This window comes from Ursus maritimus, unplaced genomic scaffold (assembly GCF_017311325.1).
Source record: "Ursus maritimus isolate PB19 unplaced genomic scaffold, ASM1731132v1 scaffold_3, whole genome shotgun sequence".
Lineage (NCBI taxonomy): Eukaryota > Metazoa > Chordata > Mammalia > Carnivora > Ursidae > Ursus > Ursus maritimus.
Genome location: NW_024425563.1, coordinates 23,003,650 through 23,027,750, shown reverse-complemented (window position 1 = coordinate 23,027,750; position 24,101 = coordinate 23,003,650). Strand labels below are relative to the sequence as shown.

The 24,101-nt window shown below is 60.9% G+C and overlaps 1 protein-coding gene and 1 long non-coding RNA gene across 7 annotated transcripts in view; one reads left to right on the top strand and one right to left on the bottom strand.

Annotated features, from left to right (window-relative positions):
- The window catches only part of FLNC (filamin C), a 26,991-nt gene extending 6,821 nt beyond the window's left edge, over positions 1 to 20,170 (top strand). Inside the window, exons 6-49 of one of the 6 annotated variants that reach the window (XM_040644024.1) lie at positions 65 to 183; positions 394 to 471; positions 665 to 827; positions 989 to 1,189; positions 2,431 to 2,568; positions 2,961 to 3,087; positions 3,229 to 3,365; positions 3,559 to 3,752; positions 3,845 to 3,958; positions 4,545 to 4,688; positions 4,907 to 5,030; positions 5,186 to 5,346; positions 5,555 to 5,645; positions 5,727 to 5,896; positions 6,099 to 6,216; positions 6,306 to 6,568; positions 6,965 to 7,562; positions 8,184 to 8,357; positions 8,469 to 8,631; positions 8,935 to 9,095; positions 9,746 to 9,913; positions 9,999 to 10,122; positions 10,619 to 10,775; positions 10,851 to 11,040; positions 11,222 to 11,245; positions 11,358 to 11,605; positions 12,036 to 12,116; positions 12,411 to 12,510; positions 12,693 to 12,833; positions 13,072 to 13,200; positions 13,287 to 13,460; positions 14,071 to 14,232; positions 14,346 to 14,549; positions 14,978 to 15,130; positions 15,215 to 15,337; positions 15,438 to 15,680; positions 15,854 to 16,123; positions 16,223 to 16,360; positions 16,630 to 16,745; positions 17,333 to 17,465; positions 17,555 to 17,731; positions 17,910 to 18,128; positions 18,944 to 19,153; positions 19,275 to 20,170. In XM_040644024.1, coding sequence (XP_040499958.1) covers positions 65 to 183; positions 394 to 471; positions 665 to 827; positions 989 to 1,189; positions 2,431 to 2,568; positions 2,961 to 3,087; positions 3,229 to 3,365; positions 3,559 to 3,752; positions 3,845 to 3,958; positions 4,545 to 4,688; positions 4,907 to 5,030; positions 5,186 to 5,346; positions 5,555 to 5,645; positions 5,727 to 5,896; positions 6,099 to 6,216; positions 6,306 to 6,568; positions 6,965 to 7,562; positions 8,184 to 8,357; positions 8,469 to 8,631; positions 8,935 to 9,095; positions 9,746 to 9,913; positions 9,999 to 10,122; positions 10,619 to 10,775; positions 10,851 to 11,040; positions 11,222 to 11,245; positions 11,358 to 11,605; positions 12,036 to 12,116; positions 12,411 to 12,510; positions 12,693 to 12,833; positions 13,072 to 13,200; positions 13,287 to 13,460; positions 14,071 to 14,232; positions 14,346 to 14,549; positions 14,978 to 15,130; positions 15,215 to 15,337; positions 15,438 to 15,680; positions 15,854 to 16,123; positions 16,223 to 16,360; positions 16,630 to 16,745; positions 17,333 to 17,465; positions 17,555 to 17,731; positions 17,910 to 18,128; positions 18,944 to 19,153; positions 19,275 to 19,462 — 7,310 coding nt within the window. In that variant the 3' untranslated portion in view covers positions 19,463 to 20,170. Of the gene's footprint in view, positions 1 to 64; positions 184 to 393; positions 472 to 664; positions 828 to 988; positions 1,190 to 2,430; positions 2,569 to 2,960; positions 3,088 to 3,228; positions 3,366 to 3,558; positions 3,753 to 3,844; positions 3,959 to 4,544; positions 4,689 to 4,906; positions 5,031 to 5,185; positions 5,347 to 5,554; positions 5,646 to 5,726; positions 5,897 to 6,098; positions 6,217 to 6,305; positions 6,569 to 6,964; positions 7,563 to 8,183; positions 8,358 to 8,468; positions 8,632 to 8,934; positions 9,096 to 9,745; positions 9,970 to 9,998; positions 10,123 to 10,618; positions 10,776 to 10,850; positions 11,041 to 11,221; positions 11,246 to 11,357; positions 11,631 to 11,747; positions 11,763 to 12,035; positions 12,117 to 12,381; positions 12,511 to 12,692; positions 12,834 to 13,071; positions 13,201 to 13,286; positions 13,461 to 14,070; positions 14,233 to 14,345; positions 14,550 to 14,977; positions 15,131 to 15,214; positions 15,338 to 15,437; positions 15,681 to 15,853; positions 16,124 to 16,222; positions 16,361 to 16,629; positions 16,746 to 17,332; positions 17,466 to 17,554; positions 17,732 to 17,909; positions 18,129 to 18,943; positions 19,154 to 19,274 lie in introns of all 6 variants that reach the window. The other 5 variants (XM_040644025.1, XM_040644027.1, XM_040644026.1 and 2 more) reach the window with 5 other exon arrangements.
- LOC103676640 lies at positions 20,007 to 24,101 on the bottom strand. Its single transcript, XR_572176.2, has 2 exons — positions 23,919 to 24,101; positions 20,007 to 20,291 (listed from the first exon to the last, which is right to left on the bottom strand). It is a non-coding gene; the product is annotated as an uncharacterized LOC103676640 (long non-coding RNA).

The following is a 24,101-nucleotide window of genomic DNA, read 5'->3' as shown; positions in this document are numbered from 1 at the left end:
TGTGCAGCTGCGTGCATGCTAGGACGGCTCCCCCTAAGTACCCGCTCTGCCTCCCGTCCCCCAGGCATCGAGCCCCATGGCAACACCGTCCTGCAGCCCGCCCACTTCACCGTGCAGACGGTGGACGCCGGCCTGGGCGAGGTGCTGGTCTACATCGAGGACCCCGAGGGCCACACTGAGGAGGTATGCAGAGCCTCGGGACGAGAGGGATCTGCGTGGGCTTGGAGCCAGACGCCGCGGGCTAACAACAGGGATGGCCTGGGGAGCTCTGGCCACCGGAGCTCGCTGCTGTGCTGGGGACTGGGGGAGGCATCACCGCGGGGGCTGCCAGGCACTGGGGGGTCAGGAGGGGCTGTGGCCCCTGTGACTCCCAATCTTTTTCCTTCCCGATAGGCCAAGGTGGTTCCCAACAACGACAAGAACCGCACCTACGCGGTCTCCTACGTGCCTAAGGTCGCTGGGCTGCACAAGGTATCTCCCTGCGCCCCTCCCCATTCCAGTCACGTCTTAGCTCTGGCTGAGTGGACCCCTCTGTCAGCTCACACCCCACCCTGCCCAGCACACGCAGCGGCCCACCTCTCCCCATCCTTGGCTCTGCTCTGCCCATCCACGCCCTCTCAGAACTGCTCTCTCCGAGAAGCTAACCCTTGCCCCCTGACCCCAGGTGACCGTGCTCTTTGCTGGCCAGAACATCGAACGCAGTCCCTTCGAGGTGAACGTGGGCATGGCCCTGGGGGATGCCAACAAGGTGTCAGCCCGCGGCCCTGGCCTGGAGCCCGTGGGCAATGTGGCCAACAAACCCACCTACTTCGACATCTACACGGCGGGTAAGGATGGGCCCCGGGGGGTGGCAGCCAGCAGCCTGTGACCGCCTGGGGTGATGTGGATCGGGGCCTGGGGCAGAGGGGTGGCTGGTCCCAGAGCGGGGGAGCCCGCAGCGGCTGTGTGTGTCCGGAGCAGGGGCGCTCACGGCCTTTGTGCGTGGCAGGGGCCGGGACTGGTGATGTTGCCGTGGTGATCGTGGACCCGCAGGGCCGGCGGGACACAGTGGAGGTGGCCCTGGAGGACAAGGGCGACAGCACGTTCCGATGCACATACAGGCCTGTGATGGAGGGGCCCCACACGGTGCACGTGGCCTTCGCTGGTGCCCCCATCACCCGCAGTCCTTTCCCCGTCCATGTGGCCGAAGGTAAGGCCCTTCATCCCCACGGTCACCCTCCCTGAGGCCCAATGAATCCCCCCCTGGGTTCATTGCCAGGACACAGAATTGCCACCAAATTCTGGGTCTGAGGGTTTACGGCAGATGAAGGAGCAAATCCAGGGGTGGGGCGGGCATCAGCTGAAGCTTTGGAATAAGTAGAGTAGCCGCAAGGGGGAGGGAGGAGCTCCGGAGAGACCTCCTCCCAATCATCTCTGCATGCACTACCCCCAGGAAGGGGGGGGTCAGGAGACCACAGTAGAGCGTATCAGACAGGGCCACCTTGGGGGGGGCGGTTGCAGGAGCATAGGTGACGAGCACCCACACCCCAGGCCTCAGGTGGTGACTCCGCCACTCGGTTCTCTCCCTGCTGCTGGGAGCCCTTGAGCCCTTGAGCCCTTGCCGTTACTCGCAGGCTCCGTGCCCATCCCCCACCAGGCCGAGAAGGTGGTACTGCCTTAGTACTATCTGGGGAGGCGGGGCCAGCGTGGCCATAGCCGACTGGCCTCACCTGCGCTGTGCGGCAGGGCCCAGGCAGTGTGGAACTGCCCCCCTTCCGTGGCATTCTGTGGCAGGCCCCAGGTTCCGTGCCATTGCCTGCGTGGTAGGCCTAGAGTACATGCTGTTGCTTGTTTTGTGGCCCTCCCCCCATTGGGTTCAAGGCCATTTTATGTGTTCCGTGGCAGGCTGAGATCGCCATTCTTTGGCCCGCGTTTAGCAGCAAGGTCTGGGTTCGTTGCCATTGGTAGCGTTCTGTGGCAGGCTGATTTCCATGTGTTGCCTGGGATCTGTGGCAGGCTTCATGTTATATTGGATAGCTCTTATTCTGTGGCCTTGCTTAGTGTTTCGTGGCATGACTTAGTCCTAAAGCTGCCGTGGTGGGTCTGACGGAGAAGGCTCAGGTGGTTCTAGGTGGGTGCCTTTGGGTGGTTTGGGGCCCTCTCCTCTCTCTCTTTGCCCTCTCTCAGCCCAGGCCCTGCCATGTCTTTGTCCCAGGTGACCCTCCGAGAACCCCAGCAGGAGGGGTTTCTTGTAGCCTCCCTGTCCAGCAGGGCTCCCAAGGGCCCCAGTTGTGTCAGGCTCCAGGGAGTGTGGGCGAGGACGGCATGAGGCCAGAGCCCGTGCCTGTGACACTATGCCCAGTGAGGTGGGGGAGGAGTGGTTGTGGGGCTGAGGCTCTGTCTGTGTCTCAGGCCCCTCAGCACCCCTAATCTTCTCTCTGCAACCCGCAGCCTGTAACCCCAACGCCTGCCGCGCCTCTGGACGGGGCCTGCAGCCCAAGGGTGTGCGCGTGAAAGAGGTGGCTGACTTCAAGGTGTTCACTAAGGGTGCCGGCAGTGGGGAGCTCAAGGTCACAGTCAAGGGGCCAAGTGAGTGCTGGGGCCCGGGACTGGGGAGTGGGAGAGCAGGGAGGAAATCTGGCCAGTGGGTCTGACTCTGAGGGCAGTGACGGCCAGCACCATGTCTCCTTGGAGAGACTCCAAAGGGACACTGACCAGAGGCAGCATGGGGCCATAGGCACGTTGTCTCCTCTCTTGCCTCGGTTTCCCGACCGCAAGCTGGGAATGCTCCTCCACGCCCCACATGCTACCGCGTGTCATGCACAGGGGCGACCTGAGGTCCCTGCCCGAGTTTCGGCTCCGCCCACTAGTAGCACTGCCCTCAGGCTGGGCCTGGGTCCCCCGGGCTCCTTGAGGGGATTGAGGACCTGTGACTCCCAGACTGTGGATCACACCCCCTTCTCTGTCCCGCATCTCCCCAGAGGGCACAGAGGAGCCGGTGAAGGTGCGGGAGGCTGGGGACGGTGTGTTCGAGTGTGAGTACTACCCTGTGGTACCTGGGAAGTACGTGGTGACCATCACATGGGGCGGCTACGCCATCCCCCGCAGGTAAGCCATGCGGCCCGTGCCTTCCTGTCTGGGCCCTCGCGGGGTGGGAGGAGGCAGAAGGGCTGCCTGGCGCTCTGGGGGGAGGGGGTGCCTCTAGCAGAGGTACTTCCTGGCATGGACACCAGATTCCTCCTTGCCCAGCCCCTTTGAGGTACAGGTGAGCCCAGAGGCAGGAGCACAGAAGGTACGGGCCTGGGGTCCCGGCCTCAAAACGGGCCAGGTGGGCAAGTCAGCCGACTTTGTGGTGGAGGCCATCGGCACGGAGGTGGGGACACTGGGTAAGTGGCCGGATGGTAGCAGCTGGGAATGCTGGGGAGCGGTGCGATGGAGGGACGTGGGAAGTGACTGGGGACGGGAGGTGGGAATAGCATCAGGATGAGACGGAGTGGGACATCAGGGCAACTGATGGGGAGTGATGGGAGTGTCCGTGCTGCCTCTCACGCCCTCTGGTCTTTCCTACCTCGAACCCAGGCTTCTCCATTGAGGGGCCCTCGCAGGCCAAGATCGAGTGTGATGACAAGGGGGATGGCTCCTGCGACGTGAGGTACTGGCCCACAGAGCCCGGGGAGTACGCCGTGCATGTCATCTGTGACGATGAGGACATCCGAGACTCGCCCTTCATTGCCCACATCCAGCCGGCCGCACCTGACTGCTTCCCAGACAAGGTGTGGTCGGGCGCCTGCCCATGGGCCCAGGATCGGGGGAGGGGGCCCTCCTCCAGTCTGTGACCATGCCCTCCGCTCCTCCCCCTGCACAGGTGAAGGCCTTCGGGCCCGGCCTGGAGCCCACTGGCTGCATCGTGGACAAGCCTGCTGAGTTCACCATCGATGCCCGCGCTGCCGGCAAGGGCGACCTGAATCTGTATGCCCAGGTGGGGCACTGCCCAGTCCTGCCACCCCATTGCCCTGGGCAGGAGCCCTGGGGGGGGGGGCAGGGGCGAGGCAGAGGAAATTGTAACATCATAGGACTGACTCTCATGGATCCGGAAGAACTATGGGAAACTTAAAATTTGGTGTTTTCTGATGATCATGACATATTTTACCAAAAGTGTATTTTGTTGCACTAATAATTTTCAGTTGAAAGATGATTTGATTCAGACACTGGCTTCCCAAATCAGTTTCTCAAACTGGTGTCCACTAAGCCCTCCAGTTAATGAATGTATTCTTGGGTCCCAGAGGATGATTTTTCTTTAAAATGTTCACTATTCAATTTTAGAAACATTGATTTAGCCCAGCCTCTCCCCCACTAGCCCCTTCCAGCTACCTGGGCTGGGAGGTGAGGCCACCCAGCTGGTTTCCAGCCAGATCTCCAGGCTCCCAGGGTGTGTGCTCTGACCGTGGGCTCTTTTGGCCCAAGGTCTGAGGCGAGGGGTAAGGAGGGCCGCCTGAGGCCAGCAGAGGGCGCCAGTGCTCTGAGGGGCCGGACTGCTCTAAGACCCTTCTTGGTAACGCTCACAGGATGCTGATGGCTGCCCCGTCAACATCACGGTCATCCCCAATGGCGACGGCACCTTCCGCTGCTCCTACGTGCCCACCAAGCCCATTAAACACACCATCATCGTCTCCTGGGGCGGTGTCAACGTGCCCAAGAGCCCCTTCCGGGTGCGTCCTCCCATCCTGCCCCTTGCCCCTGGGGTCCCAGAGGGAGGGTGGAGCCCGACACAGATGTTGGTTGTCCCTGGGCCCTTGTCACCACTCCCCACCTACGTCACCATCCGCAAAGGGGCTAAGACTGGTCCCACCAAGGCTGGGGCTGGTAGTTCCAGGGGAAGGGGCCTTGTGGGAGGGGCACCACGCTGAGCACTGACCCCTCCCCGCAGGTAAATGTGGGAGAAGGCAGTCACCCCGAGCGGGTGAAGGTGTACGGCCCAGGCGTGGAGAAGACGGGCCTCAAGGCCAACGAGCCCACCTACTTCACAGTGGACTGCAGCGAGGCCGGCCAAGGTGCGCCTGGCTGTGGCTGGGGGGTGGGGGACAAGGTCTGGGGGGGGGTCTCCTGCTCCGGCTAGATCTGTTTCTGGGCAGAGTTTGAGTGGGACTAGTTAAGTGGGGGAGGCTGTCGAGACCCCACTCATGGCCGTGTGCCCGCCTCCCCTCAGGTGACGTGAGTATTGGCATCAAGTGCGCCCCTGGCGTCGTGGGCCCTGCAGAAGCTGACATCGACTTTGACATCATCAAGAATGACAATGACACCTTCACAGTCAAGTACACACCCCCAGGAGCCGGCCGCTACACCATTATGGTGCTGTTTGCCAACCAGGTACCCCACCCTTGGCTTTTGGCAATCACAGGGGGCCCGCACCCTCCAAGTCTAAGCCGGCAGCTTGATACGCTGTCACGTGGGGACAATTTCACAGCCACCGATCAAGCACTTCTTGTGCGCAGGCAGCGTGCCTCAGAAGGCACGAAGGGGGAGCTCTTTCAGAAGCTGCCCTTGCCTACCCTCACGAAGTCTTTCTTCCATCCAGGAGATCCCTGCCAGCCCCTTCCATATTAAGGTGGACCCATCCCACGATGCCAGCAAGGTCAAGGCTGAGGGCCCAGGGCTGAACCGTACAGGTAGGTGTCTGGGCTGGGCTGGGCTGGAGTGGGGGCTGGGTGTCCGCCAGGCCCTCACCACATCTCGGCTGGGCCCCCCAGGTGTGGAAGTTGGGAAGCCCACTCACTTCACGGTGCTGACCAAGGGAGCCGGCAAGGCCAAGCTGGACGTGCACTTTGCGGGGGCCGCCAAGGGCGAGGCTGTGCGGGACTTTGAAATCATCGACAACCACGACTACTCCTACACTGTCAAGTACACAGCCGTCCAGCAGGTGTGTCCCACCACCTCCCTGCCTCACCCCTCCTGGCGGACAGGGTCCTGCACCTTCTTCTTCCAGTCTCCTAGGGCCACTTCTGAATGTCGGCCCCTCTCCCGCCACCCCTTCTCTCTGGCCATGCCCCCTGAGCCTCAAGTCTGCCTCGGCCACGGGCATATTGCCAGGCTGTGTTCTGACCTCTGCTTGTACCCAACAGGGTAACATGGCAGTGACAGTGACCTATGGTGGGGACCCTGTCCCTAAGAGCCCCTTTGTGGTGAACGTGGCGCCCCCATTGGACCTGAGCAAAGTCAAAGTTCAAGGCCTGAACAGCAGTAAGTGGGGCAGGAGCTGACCTGGAAGGGACGGGGGTCGTGAGGTGGGCCGGGGCCTCTGTTCATTGTGCCCCTTGCCCTCTCCGCAGAGGTGGCCGTGGGGCAAGAACAGGCATTCTCCGTGAACACGCGTGGGGCTGGCGGTCAGGGCCAGCTGGACGTGCGGATGACCTCGCCCTCCCGCCGACCCATCCCCTGCAAGCTGGAGCCCGGGGGTGGGGCCGAAACCCAGGCTGTGCGCTACATGCCCCCCGAGGAGGGACCCTACAAGGTGGACATCACCTACGACGGCCACCCAGTGCCGGGCAGCCCCTTTGCCGTGGAGGGTGTCCTGCCTCCTGACCCCTCCAAGGTGAGGAGAGAGGCGCCGGAGGGAGCTGGGATTTGGGGGTTTACCGGGAAGGTGGACGAGTCACAAGGGCCGAGGCCAGCGGGCCCATGTGTGTGGAGTGAGTGCGGCCGAGGACCCAAGGCCAAGTGATCCCCTGTCCCGGGACCGCCTCTGAGACAGCTTAGTTGTTAAGAGTGTGGCCTTTGATCGCACCTGGGTTTGAATTCCAGGGTCACTAACTGGGATGAACGGTTTGATCTGTCTGCCTCCTCTTCCTCATGTGGAATTGCTGCAATAAGGCCTCAGTGTAGTAGCTGCTGCATTTAAAGGGGCCTAGTGGGGGCGGGGGGGGGGCATGAGGACCAAGCATGGGAGGGGCCAGATGTGAGGAGCCCATCTCCCTGTTCCTCTGCCTAGGTCTGTGCTTACGGCCCTGGTCTCAAGGGCGGACTGGTGGGCACCCCAGCCCCCTTCTCCATTGACACCAAGGGGGCTGGCACAGGCGGCCTGGGGCTGACCGTGGAGGGCCCCTGCGAGGCCAAGATCGAGTGCCAGGACAATGGTGATGGTTCCTGTGCCGTCAGCTACCTGCCCACCGAGCCAGGCGAGTACACCATCAACATCCTGTTTGCCGAAGCGCACATCCCTGGCTCACCCTTCAAGGCCACCATCCGGCCCGTGTTCGACCCGAGCAAGGTGCGGGCCAGCGGGCCGGGCCTGGAGCGTGGCAAGGCCGGCGAGGCGGCCACCTTCACCGTGGACTGCTCGGAGGCGGGCGAGGCCGAGCTGACCATCGAGATCCTGTCGGACGCCGGCGTCAAGGCCGAGGTCCTGATCCACAACAATGCCGACGGCACCTACCACATCACCTACAAACCCGCCTTTCCTGGCACCTACACCATTACCATCAAGTATGGCGGGCACCCCGTCCCCAAATTCCCCACCCGCGTCCATGTGCAGCCTGCCGTCGACACCAGTGGAATCAAGGTCTCGGGGCCTGGGGTGGAGCCTCATGGTGAGTGACCCGTCAGGGAGCCACGGTCGCAGCAGGAGGGAGGGAAGCAGGGCTGAGGGCTTAGGGAGGGCCGAGGCGGGTGAAAGGAGGGCTTGGGGACAGGCTTGGAGTCCTTAGGGCTCAGATATCCCAGAGAAGGAGCCAAGGGCCAAGGTCTGGGCATGGAGCTTTGCCTGTCTGCTCATGTGGGAAAACCGTGTCTGCCTCTGGGCATCTTTCTGGGCAGATCCTAGCTCTCTCAGATCATGTCCCTGACCTGAAAAAGCCACGACCCCCGCTGTCGCGAGTACAGAGGGAAAGCTTTGGGGCAGACGGGCAGGAGACCGTTCCGCTCGGTTCAGTAAACATGAGCGGCTGGCTAGGCACGGGGATGAAAGCTAGAGGGAGACAGAAGACCCAGGCCCACCCTTGAGGCTGTGGGGCATCTGAGTGAACGGGATAAAGCAGAGGCTGTGGGAGACGGGCCTGGAGTGCACCGGGGTGCGGAGGGGGGCTGGGCTCAGGCTGGGGAGTAGCAGGTGGATAGGAGGACTAGGCTGAGACTTGGGGAGGGTGGAGGCATGAGCGACTATGGGAAGGCTGCCCCAGCCCCACACGGAGTGCTCCTCTCCTGGGCTCCAGGTGTCCTGCGGGAGGTGACCACCGAGTTCACTGTGGATGCGAGATCCCTAACGGCCACAGGTGGGAACCACGTGACAGCGCGTGTGCTCAACCCCTCGGGTGCGAAGACGGACACCTACGTGACGGATAACGGGGATGGCACCTACCGAGTGCAGTACACAGCCTACGAGGAGGGTGAGGGCCTGGCTGAGTGCAGGAGGGTGGGGAGCGGATCGCCGCGCTCGGGGCAGGTGCGGTGCTGGGGGCCGCGCACCCCCTGACTAGCTCTGTGTGGCCGGCTTCCAGGCGTGCATCTGGTGGAGGTGCTGTACGATGAGGTAGCTGTGCCCAAGAGCCCCTTCCGAGTGGGCGTGACGGAGGGCTGTGACCCCAGCCGCGTGCGGGCCTTTGGGCCAGGCCTGGAGGGCGGCTTGGTCAACAAGGCCAACCACTTCACCGTGGAGACCAGGTATCCAACCCCTTTCCTAATGTGGACACTGAGGCTGTGGCCACCCTGATCCCAACCCCTTGCCCTTCTCCTTTGCCCTTCTGTGCCTGCCTCATCTCATCCCCTCCCCTCCCCTCCCCTCCCCTCCCCAGGGGGACTCAGGAGCAAACCTCCCCTTGGTGTTTCAGATCAACCTGTAGCTCATTCCTCCTCAGCTGGGCCCCTGGCAGCCTGCCCTCCTTCCTCTGCCCGCCCCCATTCAGCCACTCTTCCCTCTCCACACTCGCTGGCACCAGCAGAGCTGATGAGGCTGTCACCTTGCAGGGGAGCTGGCACTGGAGGCCTAGGCCTAGCCATTGAGGGCCCCTCGGAAGCCAAGATGTCCTGCAAGGACAACAAAGATGGCAGCTGTACCGTGGAGTACATCCCCTTCACAGCCGGGGACTACGATGTCAACATCACCTTTGGGGGGCGGCCCATCCCAGGTATGTCTGGGGGACGGCAGGTGGCTTGGGAGGCAGGGGTGAGGCCGTGGGGCAGTTGCGGGGGCAGAGGCCGTGGCTGAGAGGCAGGGCGGGGCTTGCTGTTGACCCGACAGCCCCTCCAGTTCCTTCCCAGAGGTGGCGTCCTGGCCCCTTGCCTGGAGCATCGGAGCTCCTGGGTCTGGTCACTCAGATACAGCCCAGGCCACTGTCACTGGCTTAGCGAGGGGAGCCACTCACGCCTTCTCTGTCTGCAAAGAGCTCCCCGCTCCCCTGCAGGGCTGAGCTGCTTGTGAGGGTCCCGTCTGCCGTGATGGCAGGGCTTGGGCATGCTGAAACTGGACGTTTCCTCAGCGTTTCTAATTTCACACCATCAAAAGTGGACTTTATTTTTAAAAAACCCGTTTTTAGCATTTTATTTAGGAAGGACTTCTTCAGGCCTGTGGCCCAACATGGGAGGTTTGCCCAGCCTTGGTCTTCAGCCAAGTTTATCTCTCCCTGTTTACCTTTCTTAGCAAGTTCTTCAGCATTTGCATGCGGTCTGGCCTCCCTGGGGCATTTCAGGGGCAGGGAAGACCTCCTTTTCCCTGCCTCCTCAGTGTCCGAGATCTTCCCAGGCAGGTGGGTAGGGGCTGATGTCCTTCTCCTTGCAGGGAGCCCGTTCCGGGTGCCTGTGAAGGATGTGGTGGACCCTGGGAAGGTGAAGTGCTCAGGGCCAGGGCTGGGGGCCGGTGTCAGGGCCCGGGTGCCCCAGACCTTCACAGTGGACTGCAGCCAAGCCGGCCGGGCCCCGCTGCACGTGGCCGTGCTGGGCCCCACAGGTACAGAATGTCTGGGGCAGGGCAGGAGGGGGGGCGGGAGGACGGGGCGCCAGGAGGCTCTGCTGAGCCCGCCCCCCTTTCCCAGGTGTGGCTGAGCCCGTGGAGGTGCTGGACAATGGAGGTGGCACCCACACTGTCCACTACACCCCGGCCACCGATGGGCCCTACACGGTAGCTGTCAAGTACGCCGACCAGGAGGTGCCGCGCAGGTGAGAACTACGCTGGGGCTCCCGTGGCCGAGCTGTGGGGCACGCTTCCCAGGGCCACACCTGCAGGCCACTGCCAGGGCCCTCGGGTGCCCCTTCCACCTGTCTTGGCCTCATCTGCTCTTGGTCTCAGCCACCACAGCCTGCTCTTCCTTAGCCTTCCTTGGCCACAAAGAGGCAGCACAGCCCCCGGGGCTGTCCTTGGGCCGGGCTTTCTCACCATGTGGCTACAACACTAGCGCCTTGGGAAAAGGCAGGTGGGGGGAGGGCACCCTTCCGCACCATCCCGCACCCTCCTCTTTAAACCAACCAAAGCGTCTTCCTGGGGAACGCAGAAATGCTCAGGGTCCATTCCGGGCGTCCTCGAGTAATCCTCCCACAAACCTCAGGATGCGGTCTGTTCCCTCCTCCCTGCCCCACAGCATCCTCCCTCCTTACGTCTGTGGGGAGGACTCCCCCCAGACCCCCAGCCAACTGTCCATCCTTTCTGCCCCTCAAGCCCCTTCAAGATCAAGGTGCTTCCTGCCCACGATGCCAGCAAGGTGCGGGCCAGTGGCCCCGGCCTCAACGCCTCTGGCATCCCCGCCAGCCTGCCCGTGGAATTCACCATTGATGCCCGGGATGCTGGTGAGGGTTTGCTCACCGTCCAGATCCTGGTGAGTCCAGGTGGAGCCCATCTCCCCGGGCAGGGTTTGGGCACAGGCAGGCCCTGACCTCAGCTTCTCTCCCAGGACCCTGAGGGAAAGCCCAAGAAGGCCAACATCCGAGACAACGGGGATGGCACATACACCGTGTCCTACCTGCCAGACATGAGTGGCCGGTACACCATCACCATCAAGTATGGTGGCGACGAGATCCCCTACTCGCCCTTCCGCATCCACGCCCTGCCCACGGGGGATGCCAGCAAGTGTCTTGTCACAGGTGGGCGTGCACCCCACATCCTCTGCCCCTGCTCACCGTCGAGGACCCCTCCCAGCTCTTCCAGGTCCCTGGCCCAGTCCCTAGGGGGCTGCCAGTCAGAAAGCCCACCTCCCCTGCCCCCATCCCCCCTCCCCTCCCCCTCCCCACGGCTGTGTGGCCTCACGCTCTTCTCTGTTTCCAGTGTCCATTGGAGGCCATGGCCTGGGTGAGTGCCCTTTCTCTTCTTGCTGTGGGCTGAGGTGGTGAGGGCAGCTGGGAATGGAGCGGGACTGGGCACAGCCCCCACAGACCCTCAACCTGGCTCTTCCGGGTGGCAGGTGCCTGCCTGGGACCCCGCATCCAGATCGGGGAGGAGACCGTGATCACGGTGGATGCCAAGGCAGCAGGCAAGGGCAAGGTGACATGCACAGTGTCCACGCCGGACGGGGCAGAGCTCGACGTGGACGTGGTTGAGAACCACGACGGTACCTTTGACATCTACTACACGGCGCCCGAGCCGGGCAAGTACGTCATCACCATCCGCTTTGGAGGCGAGCACATCCCCAACAGCCCCTTCCACGTGCTGGTAAGCTCCGAGGCCCTGGACAGTGGCTGGGGAGACGGGCCCTGTTAGCAGCAGCAAGGAATCCCAGAACCCGTCCCCATGTCTGATGGATTCTGGGCCCAGAGTGTCCTGGGGTCAAGCCTCTGGCTTCCCACAGTGGGAGTTGAGCACAGCCCTTGTTTCTGGCCTCTCCGGTGGTCGGACAGCTCTCTCTGGGGAAGCTGGCCATGCAGTTCTCCGACCCTCAGGCCCACAGTCCCTAGACATCCCCCCAAGGTGGCCCTGTGGGACCATGAAGCCCTCCAGAGGGTAAAGCTCCCAAGATAGCCATCCTGCCCCAGGGCAGCCCAAGACCTCAGGTCCTGGGCCCTTCTCGGAGTCCGCTCCTGAGCACCTGGGCTGGCAGGAACTGGCCTGCCACAAGCTGTGCTCTCCGTGCCTTGCCTCCCAGGCGTGTGACCCCATGGCCCACGGGGAGGAGCCGTCTGACATGCCGCAGCTGCGTCGGCCCAGCACCTACCCTACGCACTGGGTACTGCTGCCTCCCACCTGGGCCACGCCTCGCCCTCCTCTTGCTCCTTCATTTCTTCCTCTCGTCCTCAGTGCCAGGGCTGGGGCATGGTTTGGGGGCTACCTTGGGGAGCAGGTGGGCGCGAGGCTGGGCAGATGGGGCCCCTCTTCTCTTGCAGTTGCCACGCCTCTCCTGCCGCTCTGATTTCACCGTGAACCATCTTTTCTTTCCTCACTTTCTCGGACTTCTGTCGGGACTCAGGCCAAGCTCCCCATACCTTCCCCAGCTGATGACTGTTCCTCTCCCCTGCCACAGGCCACAGAGGAGCCAGTGGTACCCGCAGAGCCCATGGAGTCCATGCTGAGGCCCTTCAACCTGGTCATCCCCTTCACCGTGCAGAAAGGAGAACTCACAGGTACCGGTCCTGGGGCCCTGAGGCAGGAGGGCTGAGCAAGGGAGGGGGAACAGCCTCTTCCAGGTCCCAGTGCGGGCTTCATCTCACTGCTCCGGGCTGTGTCCCAGGGCCTGTGGCGGCAGGAGAGGGGTGGGCCGTGCCAGGAAAACACAGGGTCCCCTACCTAACTCTGCTACCCCCAGGGGAGGTTCGGATGCCCTCCGGGAAGACGGCCCGGCCCAACATCACCGACAACAAGGACGGCACCATCACGGTGAGGTACGCGCCCACTGAGAAAGGCCTGCACCACATGGGGATCAAGTACGACGGCAACCACATCCCCGGTAAGTCGGGCCGGGCCGGGAGGGGCCCACTGGGCTTTGTTCTTGCCCGCCTTCTTTCAGCAACTCCTCATTGAGCACCAGCTGTATGCAGACACCATGCCAGCCCCTGGGGAGCCAGACATCCATCAGTCAGGCCCCCACCACAGACAGGGAAGCTGCAGGAACGGACAGGGAGCCGTGGTGGGCTCAGGAAGCTCCCGTCCGCACTGCTGACAGTCCCTCTGTCTGTCTCCTTCAGGAAGCCCCCTGCAGTTCTACGTGGACGCCATCAATAGCCGCCACGTCAGTGCCTATGGGCCAGGCCTGAGCCACGGCATGGTCAACAAGCCGGCCACCTTCACCATTGTCACCAAGGACGCTGGGGAAGGTGAGGGGAGCTGTAGGCAGAGGGCTGGGAGGCCAGGTGCAGGGCTGAGGGCAGGACCTCTGATCTCAGCCCCCATCCCCCTCCAGGGGGTCTGTCCCTGGCCGTGGAGGGCCCATCCAAGGCCGAGATCACCTGCAAGGATAACAAGGATGGCACCTGCACCGTGTCCTACCTGCCCACGGCGCCCGGAGACTACAGCATCATCGTGCGCTTTGATGACAAGCACATCCCGGGGAGCCCCTTCACAGCCAAGATCACAGGTGGGGGGGCACCCGAGCCTACAGTACAAGCCCCAGCACAAGCATGTCCGAGTAACCCGGGGCATTAGGGTGGTGGGCCCCTCTGGGTGAAAGGGGTCATCTTTGGACATATACAAGCAACACTCCATTCCCTAGAGCAGGTGAGGGGGCTCCAGCTACCCCCATGTTTCAAACATATCACCTCATGCAGTCACTGCAGTAACTCGTGAAGTTAGGGTACCGATAAGCTCTTTTGGTAGATCAGTAGGCCCAGAGAGGCTAAGCAACGTGATCAGAGCCACATGGCAGGTAAGGGGTTGGGACGTCTACTCCAGTCTAGTGTTTTGGCTCCACGAAACCATGTGACTTGCAACTAAAATACACAGATCAGGGATTGAGCCCATTCAGGCCTGAGGCACCCACGGGGCAGCTGGGCTACTGGGCCCACCTGTAATCTTTGGCGGCCAATATGTGACTGAGGACCATGCTCTCGTGGGCCTCGGGCCTCTCTGCCCTTTGAGTGGTCCCAGCGCTTGAGTCCAGCGGGGTCTGCTAGGAGGTCTCCTGAGCCCCACGAGGACACGGCCTGCCTGGAATCCTGACCGTCTGACACGTCAAACTCCCCCACCAGGTGATGACTCCATGCGCACATCACAGCTGAATGTGGGCACCTCCACGGACGTGTCACTGAAGATCACCGAGAGTGACCTGAGCCTGCTGACCGCCAGCATCCGGGCGCCCTCGGGCAACGAGGAGCCCTGCCTGTTAAAGCGCCTGCCGAACCGCCACATTGGTGAGGGCGGGGCCCTGGCGAGGGAGCGAGGGAGGAAGGCGGCCTCACAGGAGTCGGGAAGGGGGGGCTCTGCCAGGCCCAGGGCCCCCTGCCTGACCACCCCCTCTCCACAGGCATCTCCTTCACCCCCAAGGAAGTTGGGGAGCACGTGGTAAGCGTGCGCAAGAGTGGCAAGCACGTCACCAACAGCCCCTTCAAGATCCTGGTGGGGCCGTCGGAGATCGGGGACGCCAGCAAGGTGCGCGTCTGGGGCAAGGGCCTGTCCGAGGGACAAACCTTCCAGGTGGCGGAGTTCATCGTGGACACTCGCAATGCAGGTGCTTCTTGCCCCAGGGAGCCCCCGTTTCCGCTGGTGCTGCTAATGAGAATGTGAACTTTCCTGCCCCGTGCCCCTTGGTCATCTCCTCCTCCCTGAACTTCCTGGCCCAGTCTTGGGGGGGATCACATTCTGGGGTCCGTCTGGGGGGGGTAGTGCACACTCCGTGTCACTTCTCTCCAATTTAAGAGAAAGCCCAGCTGTCCTGAGTTGCTGACTCTCCCTCACTCACTGGAACCTAAGAGGCCCACCTGAGGGAATTTTCCACACTGCCCCATCCCCGGCCCCCGGGTTCGGTGCCTGGCTTATCCCTTCTTGCTAGTGGTTATTATACATGCTGGGCGCCTGTTCCAGACAGAGCCCGTCATGTGGGGAGGGGAGAGCAGAGTGGCAGGGCCTGAGGGAGAGGCGTCCTTGGTTTCCTGCCAGGTTATGGGGGCCTGGGACTGAGTATCGAAGGCCCTAGCAAAGTAGACATCAACTGTGAGGACATGGAGGACGGCACGTGCAAAGTCACCTACTGCCCCACTGAGCCCGGCACCTACATCATCAACATCAAATTTGCTGACAAGCACGTGCCCGGTAAGCTCTGGGCCACGGCTGGGCCGGGAGAGGCGGCGAGGCCAGTGGCGGGAGCGCCCTGATGGCCCCCTTCTCCCCTTCCAGGAAGCCCCTTCACCGTGAAGGTGACGGGCGAAGGCCGCATGAAGGAAAGCATCACCCGGCGCAGACAGGCGCCTTCCATCGCCACCATCGGCAGCACCTGTGACCTCAACCTCAAGATCCCAGGTGCGAACCCGGAGAGTGGGGGGTGGGGGGGGGCTCCGGGCCCATAGCCCCCCCCCAGCATAGTCCTGGTCACTCACCTGTGCTGCTTCGCGTCCCCCAGGGAACTGGTTCCAGATGGTGTCCGCCCAGGAGCGCCTGACGCGGACCTTCACCCGCAGCAGCCACACGTACACCCGCACGGAGCGCACGGAGATCAGCAAGACGCGGGGCGGGGAGACCAAGCGCGAGGTGCGGGTGGAGGAGTCCACCCAGGTCGGTGGAGACCCCTTTCCCGCCGTCTTCGGGGACTTCCTGGGCCGGGAGCGGCTGGGCTCCTTCGGCAGCATCAGCACGGCCGTGCGGGGCCAGGGGCCTCCCAGGGAAGCGGGGCCTCCCGTCCTCTGGGACAGGACGGGGAGGGCACGGGCAGTTGGCCGGAGGTGTTCTGGACAGAGGAAGAGGTTTAACTGTGGAGGGAGGGAAGGTCCAAGGCTGGGAGCAGCCCAGTGTCAACCTAACACTCCCCACTGCCTACAGGTGAGGCCAGTTCTCAGGACATGACCGCACAGGTGACCAGCCCATCGGGCAAGATGGAAGCCGCAGAGATTGTCGAGGGAGAAGACAGTGCGTACAGCGTGCGTTTCGTGCCCCAGGAGATGGGGCCCCACACGGTCACTGTCAAGTACCGCGGCCAGCATGTACCTGGCAGCCCCTTTCAGTTCACTGTGGGGCCACTTGGAGAAGGTGGAGCCCACAAAGTGAGGGCTGGAGGCACAGGACTCGAGAGAGGGGTGGCCGGCGTGCCAGGTAAGGGGCAGGGGCCAGGCGAGGGGGGTGGCGGCAGGGCAGCCAGGGGAGGGGCAGTGGTGCTAACGAGCGGCCTCTGCCCTGCTTCCCTGTCCCCAGCTGAGTTCAGCATTTGGACCCGAGAAGCAGGTGCCGGGGGCCTGTCCATTGCTGTGGAGGGTCCCAGCAAGGCGGAGATTGCATTTGAGGACCGAAAAGATGGCTCCTGTGGGGTCTCCTATGTTGTCCAGGAACCAGGTAGGCGTCCAGGATGGAAGTGGAGGCTGGGCCTGCCTGACCTTTCAGACGGGGCTTCTGCTTGCTGACCAGAGCAGGGAGATGGGCTTCAGAACTCCCCCTTCACCTGGGCCCCTGCTCTTCCTTTGCCCCATCTCCCTCCACGCCACACCCCTGGGGATGTCTCTCCAGACCTGAGCCCTGACCCAAGGAGCCTGTCCCGGGATGAGGTGGTTCCACCCCCCCATCTCCCATTCAGGGGCCTGTGCTGACCAGGCTTCCCTCCCCAGGTGATTATGAGGTCTCCATCAAGTTCAATGACGAGCACATACCAGACAGCCCCTTTGTGGTTCCTGTGGCCTCTCTCTCCGATGACGCTCGCCGCCTCACCGTCACCAGCCTCCAGGTATGTGTGCCCAGGGATAGGCCCCTCTGCCATCCTAAGACCCGGGCAGGAGTTGAAGGGAGGTCCCTGTGTCCAGGGGCTTAGCAATGACCTTGGAAGGGACAGTCAGCACAAGTCCCCCTCCCTCCTAGCATCCGTACAGCAGGGGGCGCCATGCCTCACCCCAGGGTCATCTTCACACACTCTCATCCCCAACTGGCCTCCTTGTGCTTCTTCTAGTCCTTCCCATTGACCCACCTTCTCCAGTGAGCCCCCCCACCCCCAGGCCAGTCTCGGCCACACTCTTCCCTCCTCATCTGGGCCTCTGGGCCATACAGCTTGGTCAAGCACTGGCCTGCTTTACAGTGTGAGTCTTACCTCCCCAGCGAGGACAGGGGACGTCCTCTCATCCCCCACCGCTCCCAGCATAGCCAGGTGGATGCCAAGGTCACAGGCCCAGCCCCTGCCTCCCACTTCCCAGAGCCTTGATGACCACCTCCCTGAGCTGGGCCAGGCTGGGGCTGGGAGGCTCCAGGCTAGGCAGGCTGTGAGAGCAGTGCTCCAGACCGTCCCCCTTGGAGTCTGAGTACCCTCTGTGGCCTCCGCAGGAGACGGGGCTCAAGGTGAACCAGCCGGCGTCCTTTGCAGTGCAGCTGAATGGTGCTCGGGGCGTGATCGATGCACGTGTGCACACGCCCTCGGGCGCCGTGGAGGAGTGCTACGTCTCCGAGCTGGACAGCGGTAAGCTGGCCCTAGCCTTGCCCACCCATGCCAGCCCTTCTGGGGGAGGGGAAGAACAAAGGCTCACTCACCAACCCTCTGCCCCACAGACAAGCACACCATCCGCTTCATCCCCCACGAGAATGGCGTCCACTCTATTGATGTCAAGTTCAACGGTGCCCACATCCCTGGCAGTCCCTTCAAGATTCGCGTTGGGGAGCAGAGCCAGGCTGGGGACCCAGGCTTGGTGTCAGCTTATGGTCCTGGGCTTGAGGGGGGCACTACTGGTGAGTGCCTAGAGCTGGGGAGAAGGGTTGGATATTGGGGTGCTCAGTGTCTGGTCCTGTCGTGCCCTGACCTGGAGGGCTGAGTCCCTGCAGAGGTCTGCCGTGGGAGCCTGCGGCCCGGCCCATGTCTGGGCCCCGAGCCCTTCCTGCCTACAGCCGTGCTACCTCCCACCCCCAGGCGTGTCATCAGAGTTCATTGTCAACACCCTGAACGCGGGCTCAGGGGCCTTGTCTGTCACCATCGATGGCCCCTCCAAGGTGCAGCTGGACTGTCGGGAGTGTCCTGAGGGCCATGTGGTCACTTACACTCCCATGGCCCCCGGCAACTACCTCATTGCTATCAAGTACGGTGGCCCCCAGCACATCGTGGGCAGCCCCTTCAAGGCCAAAGTCACAGGTGAGTGCTCCGGGTGGGGGGCATCCCTCCAGCCCAGCCTGGATGACTTCAGTGGCCGTTCACATTGGGTCACAGTCTGACCCAGAAACCCCGGGCAACTTACCAGGAACAAGGTGGGCAGACCACACACAGCACACCATCTGTGCAGCCATGGAGAATCATTCTTGACAAATCCTTCCTCTTGTCCGTCACTTATTAATCTTTTCCCTGCAGTGGCTCCCAAGCTTTAGCTTAACTTTCTGCCCTCCTGGCTTCCATGTTTCTGGCCTCCTAGAAGACAAAGCTCAGTTAATATTTAGCAAGCTTTCCTTTTGGAAGCCGTGTGAAGGATTAGTTGGAATGTGTTCTTTTTATTTATTTTTTTAAAAGATTTTATTTATTTATTGGACAGAGATAGATATAGCCAGTGAGAGAGGGAACACAGCAGGGGGAGTGGGAGAGGAAGAAGCAGGCTCATAGCGGAGGAGCCTGATGTGGGGCTCGATCCCACAACGCCGGGATCACGCCCTGAGCCGAAGGCAGACGCTTAACCGCTGTGCCACCCAGGCGCCCCGGAATGTGTTCTTTTTAAAGCAAGACTCTTACCCTGTGACTTGAGTTCCCAGACCAAGCCAGGCGAGGGCTGGAGCCATCGGAGGCCAGGACCTCAGGACGAGCTAGAGCGTGTGCACGCAGCCAGGCTCGCTGGGAACTCCGGGTGCCGCAGCGGGGGAAGGGACGTGGCCCACAGGGCTGTCGCTGCGGGGCCGAGCGCCTGCGGCCTAGGGAGGGCAGGCCTCTCCCCCAGCTCCTGCTTACCCCACTCTGTCCCTCAGGTCCCCGGCTGTCTGGAGGCCACAGCCTTCACGAAACCTCCACGGTTCTGGTGGAGACCGTGACCAAGTCGTCCTCCAGCCGCGGCTCCAGCTACAGCTCCATCCCGAAGTTCTCCTCAGATGCCAGCAAGGTGGTGACACGGGGCCCAGGGCTGTCCCAGGCCTTTGTGGGCCAGAAGAACTCCTTCACTGTGGACTGCAGCAAAGCAGGCATGCTGAGGGAGGAAGCGGGGGGTTTCCGCGGGTGGGCAAGTGCCCAGGGACATGGGGGCGGGGGCGCCGAGGGCCTGCGGGTCCCTGGGGTGAGCCAGCGCCTTCTGTCTCCCTCCAGGCACCAACATGATGATGGTGGGCGTGCACGGGCCCAAGACCCCCTGTGAGGAGGTCTACGTGAAGCACATGGGGAACCGGGTATACAACGTCACCTACACCGTCAAGGAGAAAGGGGACTACATCCTCATCGTCAAGTGGGGCGATGAAAGTGTCCCCGGAAGCCCCTTCAAAGTCAACGTGCCCTGAATCCCAGAAGTGCCTCCCCCAGCCTCAGCCCCCGCCTCAGCCAGCGCGCGCGCGCGCACACACACACACATATCACACCTAATGCACAGCGCAGAATCAGACCACGAACACCTACCCTGGGGTGTGGAGCGGGCAGCACAGCCTCTCCACCCTGCCATGCCCCCAGGGCTTGGAGGGCCTTCCCTGTCTCGGGGCAGCGTTCCTCCCGTCGAATGTGACACAAGGGCGGGCTGGGGGTTGGGAGGGGGTCAGGGAAGCCCCAAGTTTTCTGGTGGGGGTGAGGCCAGCGGGGAAGCATGTGTTTGGGGGTGTCTGCGTGAGAGAGAGGTCACCCTCAAACCGCACTGCCGGCCAGACCGCCTTGCTGCTAAGGACCGTGTCTGGCCCCTCTGGTGGCCACAACCCCAGAGCCTTAAGGACTTGGAGAAGAAAGCACAATCGGAGGAGAAAACAGACCCAGACCCAGCAGCAGCGCTGGCACGTGGCCTGGCCCCGGGTGACTTCTAGCTGCCCAGCCGGGCTTCCTGGAGGACTGCTTTCTCTCGCTCCTTTTTTTTTTTTTTTACGGTTGCACAGCTCTGCCCCATGGGGGGCCTTTTTTACACACTGCGAGGCCCAGCTTTCTCGGGGGACTTTTGCACATACCATGTGGCTCTGCTGGGAGTCACTTACGTGGAAAACTCCAAATAAAGTGCGGCCTTTCGCAGAGGCTTGGCTGTTGTGCTCGTGCTTTCTATGGGTGGCCACCATCTGTCTGGGGAGGTCTGGGGTTGTGGTGGAATACTTGAAGGAATCAGCGACAGCGCCTTCAGGATTGGTCCTCAGACTCCTAGGGGGAGAGGGAGGTGAACACTGTTCTGGAAGACTGCCCTGGGGCTGCTGGGAGGCCAGCTTCCCTTCAGCCTGATCTCAAAGATGTTCAACAAATTAGGTCCTTAAAAGAGTGAGCACGGATTCAAGCAGGAAATGTTCCTCACCCAGCAAGCAGGTGGAACCCCATGCAAACCCAGGAACTTTCAATCCAGCTAAGTCCAGGCTCAGATCTGGACCTGTTCTGGCCCGCTCTGGCCCCAGCAGTTCTGACCTCGCTCGGGGCCCCAACCGGAACCAGCCTCCTAACCAGTCACCCTGGCTTGAGCTCTTCCCTTAGTCTCCCTGGCCCACAAGCCTCCATAGGTGGCATCCGTGGCCTCTATGCCAGCCTCTTCATTCAGCCTCCCTGGCTCACAAACCTCTGAACTAGCCTCCCTCACCCTACAGCCTTTTCACTTAACTTCCCAGCAGCCCCTTACCTGAGCCTCCCTGGCCCACCAGCCTCTTCCTAGTCTCCCTTACCGGCATGCCTCTTAACTAGTCTCCCTGGCTCACCAGCCTCTTAATCAGTCTCCTTGGCCCACAAGCCTCTTTACTAGTACCTGGCCCACCAGCTTCTAAACTAGACATTTTGGCCCATCAGCATCTTAACTAGTTTCTGTAGCCCACCAGCCTCTTTGCTTACCCTCCCTGACCCACCAGCCTCTTCCCTTGGCCTCCCTGGCCCATCAGTCTCTTCACTTGGCCTCCCTGGCTACCAACCTCTGAACTAGTCTTCTGGGCCCACCAGCTTCCAGACTTAGCCTCTCTGGCCCGCCAGATTCTTACCTAGTCTCCATGGCCAACTAACCTGTTCACTTACCCTCCCTGGCCCATCAGCCTCTTAACTAGTCTCCCTGGAAAACCAACATTTTCAGTTAGCCTCCCTGGCCTGCCAGCCTCTTCACTTAAGCCTCACTGACCCACTAATGACTGAACTAGCCTCCCTGGCCTATAGCCTCTTCCCTTAGCCTCCCTGCCTTTAACTAGTCTCCCTGGCCTGCCAGCCTCTTCACTACTCTCCCTCGTCTGCTGGGTTCTTAACTAGTCCCCCAGGCCCACCAGCTTCTAAACTAGTCTCTTTGGCCCATCAGCATCACTACTAGTTTCCCTGGCCCACCAGTCTCTTCACTTGACCTCCTTGGCCACCAACCTCTGAACTAGTCTTCCTGGCCTGCCAGCGTCTTATCTATTCTCCTTGGCTCACCGGCTTCTTCCCTTAGCGTCCCTGGCTCATCTACTTCTTCACTTAGCCTCCCTGGCCCACCAAGCTCTTAACTAGATTCCCTGTCCCACCAATGCTTAAATGGTTTCCCAGGCCCATGAGCTTTTTTACTAGCTTCCCTGGCCTACCAGTCACTTTTCTTAGTTCCCTGGTCGCCAACCTCTGAACTAGTCTTCCCGGCCCTATAGCCTTGTCACTTAGCCTCCCTGGCCCAGTAGTCTCCCTGGACCACTATCTTCTTAACTAATCTTCCTGGCCTGCCAGCCTCTCCCCCTAGCCTCCCTGGCCCCAGCCAGTTCTCTCGAACCCACCCTTCACACTGCAGCATGAGCAGCTCACATTTAAAGGAATTTGCCCCTCTCTGGTTCAGGGCCATTCTGCAGCTCCTTCCCGTTCCAGGCTAATGTCTACTCTTCCTACCAAGGCCTCCTAGGCCTAAGTTCACACACCAGCTTCCCCCACCTGTTCATGCAAGAAGTCCTGAGTCAGACAGTGTGCCCGCTCCCCACCATACCCTCTACTCCAACCCCACTTTACAGCTTCTAGCTTCCTGGGCACACATGCTGCAGTTTGGGCCTGTGCCTGGGAACAAACACCCTTGCCTCTCCACCCGCCCTCATCTTCCTGGCTCCCTCCCTGTTCCTCCTGGATCTGCCCCCATCCCAGCACCCAAACTGCCCCAGGGCACATCTCTGCATTACCACACTGATCTGTGACTTTGTAACTACAGACCTTCCTCCCCCACCAGCCTGAGCTCCCTGACCCTGGAAGGTCTAATACAGACAGGTGTGACAAATAAGTGAATAATTCAGTAGCCAGAGCAGGGCAAAGAAGCATTTCACTCAATTGACCCCCCAATTCTAGACCCGCCCCCGGACATTTCAGCACATAGTGGTGGGTCAATCAGAGAAGACCACCCTCCTCGTCTCTTTACTAAGTAGCCTATCTGCCTCCATGCTCTTTTTTTAAGTTTCTTCTTCCCTTTCCCCCTCCTTGCTCTGAATCCTGCTCCCATAAGACCCCTCCAGGGCCTCTCTTATGTTTGCCCTCCTCTCCATCCTGCAGGGAGCTCCTCGAGGACAGAAATCATATTTTATCAATCTTGTGTCCTCAGCCTCCTCATGGCCACATTTGATAAACGCTGGCTGAATGAATGAGTGTGTGATAAATGTGCCCAGCTCCTTACTCTGCCTGATAAAACCACCTAAGGCACGATCCATTCGCTTAAGTACCCAACCACCTGCGACCATTGTGGGCCAATTCTGTGTCAGGCACTAAACCAGGTGCTTCTACACACACCCTTCCTCATTCTCTACCCTCCCTCCCCACTCACCCCAGGTGTGAGCACTTTCCTGAAGGGCCTGCTGGCCTCCTCCTCCGCATCACCTGCTTTCCACCCCATGTTTATAGACGTCCAGCCCCGCTGCTCTTCCCCAACCACAGTATGGCCCTGGGTACTGAGCATGTATGGGCTCTATCTCACTTAATCCTAACGGCCCTATCAAGTGGGTGGGCATACTACTATCTGAAGAACTCGAGGCCTTAAGAATTTTGGTGATAAATCTAAAATCATACTTCTAAGTAGCAGGGCCAAGATTCAAACCAGGTGTGCCCAAACCCCAAGCTTATCAACCAAATAACCACTAGATGAGACCATCTGGACGTCTCAAGCACTCTAAACTCACAAACCACATGTCTGTTTGCTAAAATGGAGGAGGAAAGAGTGAGCTCTCTCTCTCAGGAATGTCACTGCTATTAACCTAGTGGGAATGGCCAGAAGCCTGGGAGTCACCTGGGTCTCTGCTTCACTCCCCGAACACATCCAATCTGAAAACCAGTTTTGTCCATTCTGCTCTAAATATCTCTTGACCCCGTCTCCTTCTCCACATTCGCATTATCACAACCTGAGTTCTGACTACCATTATCTCTTACTTGCCTCTGCACACAGCAACTGACAGCGCTCTCTCTAAAACATGAATCTCACGACATCATTTTCCAGTGACTTCAGGATAATTTGTCCTCAGGCTAACTTTCAGATTCTTTAACTCAGCTTGAAGGCACCTATGCTCTCCAATCACTAAGCTTTTGCATATGCTGTTCCTCTTGCCTAGAACACCCTCTTGTCTGTCCTTATTTCTACCTCCTGAATCCTTCTGGCGATCTTCTTTGAGCACGCCCTCCCCCCAGTGGGTTAGTTACCCCTTCAGTGGGTGCTCCCACGTCCCGCTCACATTTTAGCAATTAACGCATTGCTTTGTAACTGCCTGTTCACTTGAATCCCTATCTCACTAGTGAGTGTCACCATTAACTTGTTCAATCTTTTGTCTACTAAACAAACACATACTAGCTGTTAACTGCGTGCCATCGTTAAATACTTACATGCACGATACAGACCCGGAACTCGCCCTGGAGAACAGAAGCCCTATCTTCTCTTCTGAGGTCTAGGTATCTGTCAGCAGGAGGCTCAACAGGTTATTGAATGAGCGATGGAACGCGCTTGCGTGGGTCCGTCGTGCCGCGCGCACTTCTGGGAATCGTAGTCCCCAGGTTCGGGCCTCTCTT